The sequence below is a fragment of the Theropithecus gelada genome, chromosome 5 (assembly GCF_003255815.1).
Source record: "Theropithecus gelada isolate Dixy chromosome 5, Tgel_1.0, whole genome shotgun sequence".
Taxonomy (NCBI): Eukaryota; Metazoa; Chordata; class Mammalia; order Primates; family Cercopithecidae; genus Theropithecus; species Theropithecus gelada.
Window position 1 is genome coordinate 23,386,950 of NC_037672.1, and position 13,817 is coordinate 23,400,766.

At 34.9% G+C, this 13,817-nt stretch overlaps 1 protein-coding gene across 1 annotated transcript in view; it reads right to left on the bottom strand.

Annotated features, from left to right (window-relative positions):
* Positions 1-1,283: 1,283 nt before the first annotated feature.
* Positions 1,284-13,817, bottom strand: part of DHX15 (DEAH-box helicase 15) — a 57,759-nt gene continuing 45,225 nt past the window's right edge. Inside the window, exons 10-14 of the mRNA XM_025384980.1 lie at positions 13,601-13,792; positions 10,551-10,673; positions 6,371-6,561; positions 3,384-3,553; positions 1,284-1,850 (exon numbers count right to left, since the gene is read on the bottom strand). Coding sequence (XP_025240765.1) covers positions 1,733-1,850; positions 3,384-3,553; positions 6,371-6,561; positions 10,551-10,673; positions 13,601-13,792 — 794 coding nt within the window. The 3' untranslated portion in view covers positions 1,284-1,732. The remainder of the gene's footprint in view (positions 1,851-3,383; positions 3,554-6,370; positions 6,562-10,550; positions 10,674-13,600; positions 13,793-13,817) is intronic.

Below are 13,817 nucleotides of genomic sequence, written 5' to 3' on the forward strand. Positions count from 1 at the left end.
CTAGAAGCTCTGCCAAATACCAAACTTTGTTCTAGATATCTGAAAACTCTAACACTTAACAGTTTCTCTGTAACAAAACCTAATGGTCTAACTTCACATTTTACACAGCCCAAGATTAAATAATACGTTACACCACTCTGAGACCTACTTAAAATTGGATGGTCAGATTATAAAGATACACAACTCCTCACAAACTACACTTGCAGCTTAAATTAACAGGCAAAATATTCTTCTGGTGAGAGCTGCCATTTCAGTGAGAACAGTCTGACCAAGTGCTTAGATTTTTTTCAACATAACTTTAAGAGATTCTGGCAGACAATGTTGCCAATGCTTAATGTTGCATGAATATCTAACCATTTCAAAATGCTGTTGCATAAATATCTAACATTTAATATTTAAATGTAACCTGAAGTATTATTATACCATGTAAATTATTCCATGGGAACAAAATGAGGCACTTATACAAGGCACATTAACTTTTTCAAGCCACTAGGCATCATTTAGTAACACCTACCTACACTAAAAAGCATACTTGTTAGCTTCAAAGAGTTAACTTGCCCAACTCCCTAAGTCACATGCTAGTTACCAAGTATATTTAAATGCCAGGCACACATCTATATATTTCCTTTAACGCTTAAAAACTTATAAAGGTAGGATGGGAAGAAGAGGAAGTCCAGACATTAATGAGTACAGTAGTCTTCACATGAAAATAATTGATTAAAAAACATTTTATGGGCCACATAAAACACCTCAATTTTCATTCCAAAATGAATGTAGACAAGTGTTCAACTTGTCTACTGCCTATCACAGAAAATGGAAGGTCAAATGTACACTTTAACACACTGTAAGAATTTTGTAAAACAGATGTAAAATACGCTTCCCTCTTACCTAACATAAATATGTTTGAGAAGCTAGAAGTATAATAAAAACATCTGACAAAAATGTAGTTAAGATAATAAATTATGAACCTTATGAAAGGAACTCTAAGACAAGTAGAGAGCTCTCCTTTCATTGTTCTGTCTTTTGAGGTCCATTTTCAAATATCACTACACACACTTTACTCCTTTTAGATCGATCACATCCTGATTAACCTAACAAAGCGCTAAGCCATGCTCTTAAAAACATTGTTTTAACAGCTACTTTTCCGAAGGAGTACTCCTTGTAGAAAGACATTAAATATGTAGTAAGAGTATAATTATAATAATAAAAAAGCTCCACACTTGAAAAGAAAAACAGCTATACTTAGAGACTAGAACAAAGATACCAAAGGGCTTTGGCCGAAATTAGTATAAATAGACTTTATTGAAGTCAGTGCCTCTGTACTGAGACAGAAGATTGTGTCTACATAAGCACAAGTTGTAACATTTCACAACTTCTAAAAGGAATGTCAACAATTACAACGATCATGCATACCATGGTCGATAATCACATTTTAGAAGCATTTTCAACCATTTCTAAAGAAATGCTTATAACATTGTTATATATAGAACTACTTTCAATAAACTGCAAAACATTGATCGACTTTTCCAGTATGAGCTACAGTGTCAACACAAAAGGGAGGCATAAATGTTTAATTTATGAAATCAGAATGGAATATTTACTGTAAAGAAAAATTAAAAAGCTTTCAAATAAAGGCCATTATCGAACCAACGTGAAGAGCACAACTCGAACTTTTGAGTTCATTCATCTTTTAAAGCTGTCCTCTCAATAACTTCAGTTCTAAGCACTGAATTCAGTACTGTGAATATTCCTTGGATTGAAGTTTGGCAATGATGCGGTCCAACTGTCTTTTTGCTTCACACTGTGGGAAATTGCTCATGTCATAATATTGAGGGGCAATTTTCACCAACCTGTTTAGAAAGGGGGAGAAAAATTTCCAAATTAACATTTAATTGAAATACTGGAGTTGTTAATAGGATAGGCATTATTCATTAATATACTGATGAACCAAGGCAAATCTATGAATTCAAGTCTCATAAAAATACAAATAACTAATCCTTACAAATGGCACTTTTAGAAATGTGTTAAGTATTTTATTTAGTAAGATGTAAATTTTCTGATGTTGAACTTACCATAAACAAACAAACAAAAAAAAACCCTCAAGATACATTAATGTAAGGATAACAGATAAAGTCACTGATTTCTTTACTCTGGCACACTATTAACTTGCAGCTCCAAGGATATAGTAATATAACAGGTTCTGTGTAGGAAACATCGTGGTATTCAAATGATTGGATCTTCTCATTTCCAATTGTTTTTTAAATAACTGTAACTCTATACCCCCAAAATATACCTGACTGAAATATTTTATAAAGTTTAGCTATACAATTTTTTTCTCAACAAAGCATTTCAGATAAAATGGTAATGTCCTACACAATTTAAGTGTCAGAAGTCCCAAATCTGTATAAGAAAGCAGTCATACCATATAAAGCAGTGACAGCAACTAGAATACATGCCTTCAGTCCCACTACTTTTGGCTGACATTTCCTATCATAGGTTATAGAACAGATTCTGGCATAAATAAAAAAAACCATGAAGGTGAGGGTTATTTTGCTTAAAACAATCAGTTCTCACTCTACATTTTGTAAAAGCTAGTATGTTAAAAGACAAAGAGTTATCATTTTTATGCCTGCACAATTCCTAAAAACCAATATATAAATAATAAATAGTTGAGAGCTAATTGTAATGGGAGAAATAAAATGTAAAAAAAAAAAAATTTCTGCAAGAAACAGTACTGACTTGAGTTAATCACAACAGCAAAAGAATGGCTCCAAAGAAACTCTTTTTAAAAAAAAAATTTTTTTAAACCCTTTTTAAAAGTATTTTTGAGAGATAGGGTCTGTCACCCAGGCTGGAGTACAGTGGCATGATCACAGCTCATTGCAACCTCAAACTCCTGGGCTCAAGTAATCCTCCTGCCTCAGCCTCCCCAGTAGCTGGGACTACGGGTGTGCAGCACCACCATGCCCAGCAAATTTTTGTACACACCTATATATATTTTAGTAGAGATGGGGTCTGGCTATATTGCACAGGCTGATCTTGAACCCCTGGTTTCAAGTGATCCTCCCACCCTGGCCTCCTAGAGTCCTGGGATTACAGGTGTGAGCCACCATGCCCAGCCCCTAAAGAAACTTTTCATGCTATTCAAATGTAACTTTACATTTGGCTTCAAATCCTGCCCATAAATATCAACAATCCCACTTTCCACTTATCAAAAGAAGGGTGTGAAAGATTAACCACACCATCCAGTCAATACCCTCATACCTACACAATGAAATATAAATCCTCAATGAGTGAATGCAAGGCCATGACTCTAGCAACAGTCGGGTTCCATTTTGAGTGAAGTATTAACAAAAAACTATTAGAACAAAAGGTGTACTTACCATTCTGGCTTGATATCTGTACATGTCCGGATGTAATTCTTTGTTGTTAGAACAAACTCATTATAAAGCACCCATTCAGGTTTGTGGTCAAGAACAGTAGAGGGATGCAACTGAACCACCTGGTTATCTTTCACAGTTAAGTAATGCCCTGTTCGTTCTAAATGTGCCACCTAAAACAAAAACAAAAACCCAGTATATTATTAACACAATGCTTCTGTCATACTAGTTGTAAAGCTACCTATATAGTTAGGAAAAGGCAGGCCTCCCTTTTACTTTTCATTCTATGGCTATACTTTTTTATCACTGTCTTATAAAAGCAGAGATAAGCAAACTGCCACCTGTGGGCCAAATCCAACTCACAGCCTCTATTTGTAAGGTCTGTGAATCCAAAATGGTTTATACATCTTTAATTAGAAAGAAAAAATATCATACAAAAAACATCCCGTGAAGCATGAGTAGCATGTAAAATTCAAGCTTCAGTGTTCATAAGGAAAGTTTTATTAGAACGCAGTCATACCCATTTGTCTATACCTATTATGCTCCAAGGGCAGGCAGCGTTAGGTAGTTCTGACAGGGATCTCACGGGTTCACAGAGCCCAACATTATTATCTGATCTTTCCTGCCTTAGACCATCGAGAGCAGGCTCTTCAGCACTGGGCGCCAACTATGAGTAGACAAACAATTACCAGAACATTCATGTCTAAGGTAGAAAACTAAAGCCGGGTGTGGTGGCTCATGCTTGCAATCCCAGCACTTTGGGAGGCCGAGACAGGAGGATCACCTGAGGTCAGGAGTTCTAGCCCAGCCTGGCCAACATGGTGAAACCTCATCTCTACTAAAAATACAAAAATTAGCCAGGCGTGGTGGCGGGTGCCTGTATCCCAGTTACTCAGGAGCTGAGGCGGGAGAATCACCTGAACCCAGGAGGCAGAGGTTGCAGTGAGCTGAGATCACATCACTGCACTCCAGCCCTGGTGACAGAGCGAGAGGCTCCATCTCAAAAAAGAAAATAAATAAATAAAAAATAAGGTAGAAAACTAAAGAGGGCAAAGAGGAAAAGAAAAAGGTAACCTACAAAGACAGGAAAATAAAAAATGAAAAAAAGAGCCTGCACGTGCTTCTCTTTCATTTCTTTTTTTTTTTGGTAACGCCTTGACTGGTGATACTCATCAAAATTGACAAGTTCTCCCTTTCCAATTCTAATATTCTGTGCATAAAGAATGAACATGAATAATGGAAAAGAAACTCAATTTCATTCAAAATATTTACTAAACACCTATTAGGTGTCAGGTATTACAATGCATGTTGTTCCTAATAAATTTTTTGTTGTTTTTAAGATCTAGGGTTTTGCTATGTTGCCTGGGCTGGCTTCAACGCTCCTTGCTCCCTACTCAACTTTTCTAGTAGCGAGGACTACTAGAGAAGCACTACTAGCAAGCATACTCTGTGGTGCCCAGCTGTTTGTACCAAATTTTAATCTACATAATTAAGAAGTATAATGCTTGAATATAATTTCATCAATTTTTTTTTTGAATATAAAAAGCAAATTTAAGAACATGTCAAGCCAGGCCTGGTGGCTCATGTCTGTAATCCCAGCACTTTGGGAGGTCGAGGTAGGAGGATCATTTGAAGCCAGGAGTTCAAGACAAGCCTGGGCAACATGGCGAGGCCCTGTCTCTACACACACACAAAGGCAAAAATTAGCTGGGCATCATGGTGCGTGCCTGTAGTCCCAGTAACTCTGAGGTGGGAGGATCACCAGAGCCCAAGAAGGTAAAAGCTGCAGTGAGCCGTCATTGCGCCACTGCACTCCAGCCTGGGAGTGAGACCTTGCCTCCCTCACCCCACCCCTTTCCCCTAAAAAAGAACAGAACATGTCAAAAAGAAGCTAGTACATATTAAATATTAAGAATATAGTTAAGAGTTTCGAGAAAGAATGCTCATACCTATTATTCACCAAACTCTAATAAGCCTAAGATATTATATAATAAGATGCCACAATAAACATTCTTACTGTTACTTAGATTCAAATACAGACATCTCCCCAATCTCCTTTGATTTTTCATTCTGAGACTGTCTTTAAGCTCATATTCTAGCTATTGAGCCCATCTGGCCTTAAGGGTAAGCCACATCTTGCTTAAGAGACACAGTCAAAGAGAGAATGAACAAACAGGAAACAGATAGAAGAGACCTATCCCAAATCAAGTGATTTGTTTTCTATTTTATCACCACAAAATTTTCTTGCATTTTTCTCAAAGTTTCTCTTCTTTTATAAACACCTTAAAACAACTTCGCAATATTTACTTGACAAGTTTTACTTCTGTTTGTATAGCCATTAATACAGCACACTTAAACTAAATAAAATCTTTTAAATTATGTTTCATCTTTATTGCTACTCAACAGACATTTTTGGCTTTTGCAGTATGCAAGGGTCTTGGACATAATTACCAATGATCCACTCTGTAAGAGGACTGTAAATGAAATCCACGTATTTGAATATTTGAATTTGGAGGTGCTTAGTTTTTAGATAAAGACTAAAGTCAACTGTATGTACTTTTGGATCTGCTCAATTGCCTCCTTTTAGTACTCTGTTATGACAATATATTTCCAATTAAGACCTAGATTCAGAGAAACTTTGCACTGATCAATATTCACATTCCTGAAGAAACGGGTGCCTAATCACATCTGAAAGTAGCCAAAGTTTCCATTTTGTACAACAAAGACTCTATTAATAAAATAATTCTAAAACTGATTCCTGTATAACTAGACTACCTTAGCCATTTAGTGCATTAATTTGTTACTCATTAAATACTTAAGATTTCTTAGTATATTAATTCACTCAAAGAAACTGGATGTAACAACATTTAAGATTAATTTTTAAGGGCATGCGTAAACTCACTTTTGCTTTCGAGTGGATTCAAAGGACTGTTAATAGAAATCAGTGTCATGTGAATACTTAATTATTCATTCCCGTATTATCTACATACCTGCATAAAATACCCAGTAACCAAAGCTTTTCTTATATTAATATAATAGTCCCTGCTTGTAAAGTCAGTACTTCGACGAGGCAAATTAAATCTGTCCATAATTCGAGATAGCTGCTGGCGTACATTGTCTGCAGACATCAGGGACCTGTAGTTAATGAAGTTGTCATAACACCACTGAACCGATTCATGATCTAAAAAGGTGGAAGGCGGGGAGAAAAGAGGGGACCATGAATCATCCACACAGGAATATTCTCTAATTAAAAAAATTGTTATGAAGAATAAGCTAAATAAACCAGAAAGGAGATTTACCCACAACATTTTCTTTAAAACTGCAATGTTACCAACTTTCTCAAAGATCTGTAGTGTGATTCAACATTAGAAACAGTAACAACGCTTTTGGATTTGGATGCCAAAACAATGATTTTGAATTAACTGTTTTTAGTGAATTATTTCACCCATTAACATCCACCTGGTTGTTTCCAACAGATAGTCTATTAGATAAGGGAAGGCTGGGTGTATTAGGTAAAAGTCACTGCCTGTTCATTTTCAATGAAACTACAGCTTTAGATTAAGATAACTGCAAACAACTGTTCGGTATTGTTCTTTACGCCTGAGCTAGAGCACCCCAGACTTAAAGACGTCAAAGTTTTATAGCGACACATGTGCCTCTAAGCAATTTACCAGCAAGTCCTGAAACTGAAGTTTACAAGGATGCCTGAAACCTCCATTCACGTTTAATAAACAAAACCTAAGTCTAAGAACTTCAAGTAATTTTACTGCATGTATTATCAAACGGATATTTCTCTGATGAATCCTTGATAAGCTTCCAACTAGCCTAGTGTTGCTCATTTAAAGAGCTCAACCTGTAGCATCATGAAAAAAATTTTACAGTGACATCTTTTATGTACCAAAGACAGTCATGGCAAAGAACTGCATTATTTGTTTCAGAGGACCTTTGATAAATAAAACTAAGAGGGTTATTGTGAAATGGGAGAGAGAAAACAAAAATTAAAACTGTTGATCCTTCTCTTGCTACTGTGATGTATGCTTACCTTCAGCATATTCTTTTCTCTTTGGTTCTAGGATTCTAGTTATAGTGCATAACTTTGCCTTAATGTTTTTTAGAGACATAACAAATACATAAGTACATTTTTATCCATTACAAAATGCATCCCCATTTCAGAAATTAAGAGTGCGTGGGGGTGGAGACAGGAAATAGATCTTTGAATTAAAGAATACAGTAACATATTAGAACACCCATTAATTAATCCATCTGGAATAAGAAATAAAAGGTACCCATCTGAAGCTATTGACATTTAAACCAAAGCACTGAATATCTTTGGGAGCTGAAACAGCACACCGTGGAGGTAATTTTACTTACGCTGATGCTCTATAACAAGCTGAAAGGCAGGAAAATGCCCAAGCTGGACAATAAAAAGGCAAATTTTTGAAAGGGTTGTTGATTTGCAGACTATGGCTTGAAATGTAGTTTTTTTGTGTGGTTCTCAATTTTTAGAATTCATGTACTACAGATGGAAAAATGGCAATTCTAAGTTATTTGTTAAGAACAAATGACTAATAACTAACATCTGATGGTTCTACTGTAATTCTAAACTTGTGAGAAATAATTGCGTAAATGGGAAAAGTAAATCTAAAACTGGGAACATTTTATTAATATAACTTTAGGTGTTTCTCTCTTACCAATACAGTAAACTACCCCTAAGATCTAAAGCCAAATCACTGTCTAATTTTTAGAGAGTAATCTCCCCTCCCCAGACAGATTAAGGTACTGCAAAATAACTTAAATCTAGTTTTGGATTTCAAAGGGTTATTTCCATAAACAGTATTAAGACAACATTTTAACTGACGTGACATTTTAGCTTCACTATGTAATCAACTATTGTCTGTAACGTAAAACATCTTGACCAGTATCTGAAACACGCTTTGTTTCAAATATACTGAATGATTCAATTAATAACATACAACCATTTAAAAAGCTTTCATGAAAATATTTCAAATATTTTCATATCCATATATATGTCTATATTGAAATAATAACGCATGGGGATCTGGCAAAGTTTTTTGCTTTTTTTTTTTTTAAAGGGCTTCTCTTATTTGAAAAGGTGGCAATCAGTGATTAAAAGATAAATCCTCATCTTTAACTAATAAGGACGGTTCTAATAAATGTCAAGTCATCACATACTGCAAACCCCTAAAAACCACCAATGACTAACCATCCCTCTGGCAGTGAGAGCTCATAGTACCTCTCACTAATAATTCATTTCTTGGGCAAACAGTAGACTTGAACTTTTCCAACTCTTGTTTACAGGCCACTTGTAGCCTGAGAACCATCATTCATACTTGTCTGTTTTTTCTATTTTATTAGTTGTATTTTGATGTAAAAAGTAGTATTTTGATGTATTTATCAGAAATAGATCACACATCTGGTGAGTGGACAAGACCATTCTAACTTACTACATTCCCTCTGACTGTAAATCTGTTCCTTCTCAAGGCTTTAATAGGTTATGTATCTCTTGGTCACCCTGCATGTTTTGCATACAAGAGGAATACGGTAGGTTTTTTGAGTATATCTGTCTAATCAGGGGTAAGTCTTCAGCACTTCGTAAGACCAGTATTTGGATACAAGAAAGATTCTAAGGTAAACCATGTGCTGGTCTTGAGCCTTTGGTTTCATAACCACATTTCCCTTAACTTTCATATCTGCCCAAGTTTTTTCGGGCCTGGGCAGAGAAGGGCTCCATTCTTTCTCTCTGCTAGTCATCAATTCTATTCAACTCATCAGGGTTCTGGAGTAAGCAACAGACGTAAAGCAAGTTAGGTACTACGTCTGGTGCACACACTGGCTCTCTAGCACTTCTGGACCCCAAGACAAATAAATTCACCATCACCCCCACAGAGATGTGCCAAAGTCAACAGGTTCCCCATTTTAAGGGTATAAATGAGATTTTTATGAGATAATAAAAATGAGTTACAAATAAAACCAGACATACAAAATTGGAATGTCAACTTTATAAATTAGGAAACCAATTTCTCATGAGAAGAAACTACAAACTTAGTGACGGAATTCCACATTTTTGGCACGGGGTGATGATGTAGGGCTATCAGTTAAAAAAAAACCAAAACTGTCAGATCCGGTTGCACTCAATTGCTGTATTTTTTTTCTCCTTTGAATTTATTAAGGTTTCCTCTCAATTTTTGTAAATGGTACATTCCAACAACAGCAGCTAGCAATAACTTCATTATTATTATGTTTCCTCATTTACAAGTCATTGGCAAATGTTTTTCAGGTCACTAAATATTCTCTGATAAGATAATTTAAAGCTAGAACAATTACTTCATATGTCTACAGCATAACTCACAATTTTTCCACTGGTAGGCATTTGGGTAGCCAATTTTATTTTACCACCATAAATAATGATGGGATGACATTCTTTAATCAAACCAGTGTACACAGAATATCAAAAAATAACTTTTTAAATTATTTCTGGGTCAAAGAGTGTAAGGTTGCTAAAGTTCTTGGTAACATAAAATCACATAAAGACCACATAATCCCACTCCCATACAGCTAAGGAATATTTTTCTTCAATGTCTGCAAATTTTATAGGTGAGAAAATGGTAGTGCCTTTCATTATCAATAATAATGCCAAAATAATAATGCATTTCTTGGGCTAACAGTACAGTTGAACTTTTCCATATCATGTTTACAAGACCACTGGTAGCCTGAGTACCATCATTCATACTTGTCCATTTTTTTCTATTAGCTTTATGTTGGTGTAAAAAGTTCTTTATTAGTAAAAATGTTAGAGTAATGAATTGTATAAACAATATAAAACTATTCTTAAAATGTAAAATGCACAGAAATAAAAGTATATAAAAACTTGCTTGTTAGCGATAAATGTCATGCAAGTCTGTCATTTTTATCACCGTATTTTTCAGGTTTTCTACAACTGGTGCTTTATCCCCTGATTATAAACATAAACAACTTGGGGAAAGATTGGCGATTTCTATTTTAAATGCTAGTCAGGAGTTTTTCTAAAGTACCTCTGGGTTTCTAATGTAAGTTGTCACAGATAATAAATGAAAGTGGGACAAAGAAACATCTTATACACTGCAAGTGACATTTAGACAAAAGAATGTCTCCAATCAAATTTACACTTACTTTGTTTAAAAGCATGGTAGACGTTCAGCAGTGTCAGATGATCTCCATCTATGTGGGCAAATCTCATCTTGGCCTCATCTGCGGCTTTCTTGGCCTCCGTGGGGCGAACAAAACACTGTGGGACTAAACAAGGTTGGTATGGGCCCAACACAAACGCCCATATCGATGAGTCACGCATTCACAGATAGAGGAACAAGGCCTAGCTAGGTCAGTTCACAGAGCATAGGGCAGGGCAGGATGGCCTCCAACTGCATCTTGGACTGTTTACTACCTTGATTTGGTACATCAACACCTAACCACATCTGTAAGACAAGAGGATTTCAAAGCTACAGAGTACCTGATTATTTTAACTAGATCTAAAAGTAGGCATCAAAACAGCTATTCTGAAGGCCATCAGGATACTAAAAAGCTCAACTTATTTAAAAAAACCAGTGCTGATAGCTCTACCAATAACCAGAATAATGGTGTCAATTGCCTTTCAGCTAACTGTAATTTTTCAAAAGGACATCCACTACATCTATTGAATGGCCATGAAAGTTAGGAAGCTACGCTTGCCCACTGCAGAGCTAACAACAACTTTGAAACCAGTCTACTGCCATGTTTCTATCAGAATTTTTTCCCTAATACTGTGGTTATTACCAACTGGTGGGTATCACTATTAGCACCGGTGAGCAGAAGCATATGTAAACATAAAAATATCAAGAATTCTTGGGTTTGGATGATAGCAGTAGTGGTGGAAGGTTAAACCGCCTCTGAATTAAGAAAATTCAAAAAGGCTGGGATATTCAGCCTAGTGTTTCAGCATTTTAACAAAAGGATTAGAAAATAAAGTCCCAATTTTAAAAAAGAAAAAACAAACTTATTTGTATCAAAACCTCAATATAAAGCAAAGTCCAGTATTTCAAAAGTTGACAATTAGTCTGAAACAGTCATATCAAGGGTCATCAAAATATGTAACTACAGTTATTTGTTTAGAGCCTCAATATTAATTCACATAAAACTTTAAATTGTTACAAAGCATGTACTACATTTTTTGAAATACAACTTTCCTTAATTCAGTTTAGCAATTCCATAGTCATAAAAGCAATATGAAAATAAAAATACTTAACAGCTTGGGACTTCTTCAACACATTTTAAAAGCTCTTAAAACCTTGTCAATGAAAAACTTCATAAATTATCGGTTCCGATAGAAGATAATGGGAATAATCAACAACAAGATAAAATACAGTATCATATTACTCTTTCCCATACAGTTTCCCCTTTAAAAAGATGTCAAAATAGCCAAATAGTGACAACAAAACATGATCATAATAAATATTAAAACTCTTGCTTAATGTAACTGAAGCAAGGTAATCATAAAAGTAACACAAACTTCTCACAGCTGTGAATGTTAATGTGAACTAGCCACTAGAGTTAAGTGGGAATAAATAAGTACTGCTCTGAAAGGCCTCTAGATTTGCACTGTTAATATCAGGACCTTAAAACTTCAAAACCTATTTTAATGTCAAACAAAGCATTACAAGCTTAGCAAACTGTTTTTTGTTCCATGACTTCTTCCTCGCCTCTTATTTGAACACTTTTCCTACAAATGGACCGTTTAAAAACAGTCCATTTACATTGCTGCACATAAATGCTCATTCTCCTGATAAACTAAAGGTTTTTATTTGTAATAAATAAAAATAAGTTTTTAAAATTACAAATAAAACTGAGATGTAGTTGGAAGATTACAACTGCATCACAACAACAAACTTTTTAAAGAGCTAATATTCTTAACTCAACGGTAATCATATAAGTATATCTGATAAGAGAACCTAGAGAAATAAAAACTAGGTAGATAGACAAATAAGTACACAATCCATTAGTTCTTGCCCCACACTTTCTCTAAAAACTAAAATCTTGGGAGAGGTACAACTGGGAGAATCTATAAAACAACATATAAGAAAGGCAGACAACAACCTACCACCACCTCCGCAAATGAAGCTACAATTTAATTAAAGTGACTCAATACTGCCCTGCCCATCTGCTCTGAGTCTGATCAGTCATAACTCTGCAAGAAAACATTTTAGCTACTTCTTAAATAAAAAAATTCACACCATTAGAATATACCATACATCTAAACTAAGCCATATTATTTTATATTTAAATTTTTTTCAATTTATCCTTTAATTCCACAGAATATTTTGAAATATTTGCAGCATTAAGATCAATAAACCACTCAGCAATAGGGAGTCAGTTCTCTCCAGTGCTAAAACTAGTAGCAGAGAATATTTTGATTGTAAGAACTTATTTTCTATTTTTAGCTGTAAGAATAGCCATTCATTTGTTTCTTAACAATATTTCTTTTCCTTTAGGAAAAATCTAATTTCCAAGTTACTATTCATTTGTGGTTTACATTTTGTTACTAAAAACAGCATTATTTCCTTAGCTTAATGGTCCAATTTTACAAAATTGGCAATTTTATATATTAGGTATGTTTCTTTTACCAAGTTTTTCTACCATTGTAAAAGAATGTCATTATCAGATTAGATTTTAAGCCTAAAATTATACATCCCTATTTCTATTTACTTGATATCAAGTCTGAAATTCATGTTTGTTTGGGTGCCATTGGAGTACATATATAGAAAAGGCTCAACTTAATGTATAGCTTTAAGTTTGCCACAGGCACATTTAATAGAGCCAAGTACTAGAGCAAAGTTCTTCTTGTACTTGCAGTAAAAAAAAAAAAAACAAAAAAAAAACCCCACAAAGATAGCAGTGATGGACCTTTAACCAAAGAATTCAGTTACAACTGTGCTCAAACTAACTGCAATTTTTATTAGCACTCAAGACAGCCAATGTTTTACTATCTTTTGTGCACAATGACTTACTTTACTTTTGTAAGTACTATGTCATTACGAAGCTATTTACAAGGTATTTAGGAAACAAGATTAATTCCTTAAAATCATCTATAAAATCCACTATCATACTAAAAATTAAAAAACAAAAACAAAAGTGAAGTCCACCCAAACTTTGAAGAGCTGGGCTTTTTTTTGTTCCTTTCCCTCTATTACCTGACAACATAGCAGTAATAGATAGGACCTCATTAGAACAGTTGTAGTCACAACTTGCAATAACCATTTTTGCGAGCTGTGGATCTAGAGGAAACTCTGCCATCATGGATCCCAATTCAGTCAGATCTCCATCATCATTTAAAGCAGCCAGATAATTCAAAAGTTCCAGGGCTCTCATCAGAGTTTCAGGAGCTAGGGATAAAAGACAATCTATTAG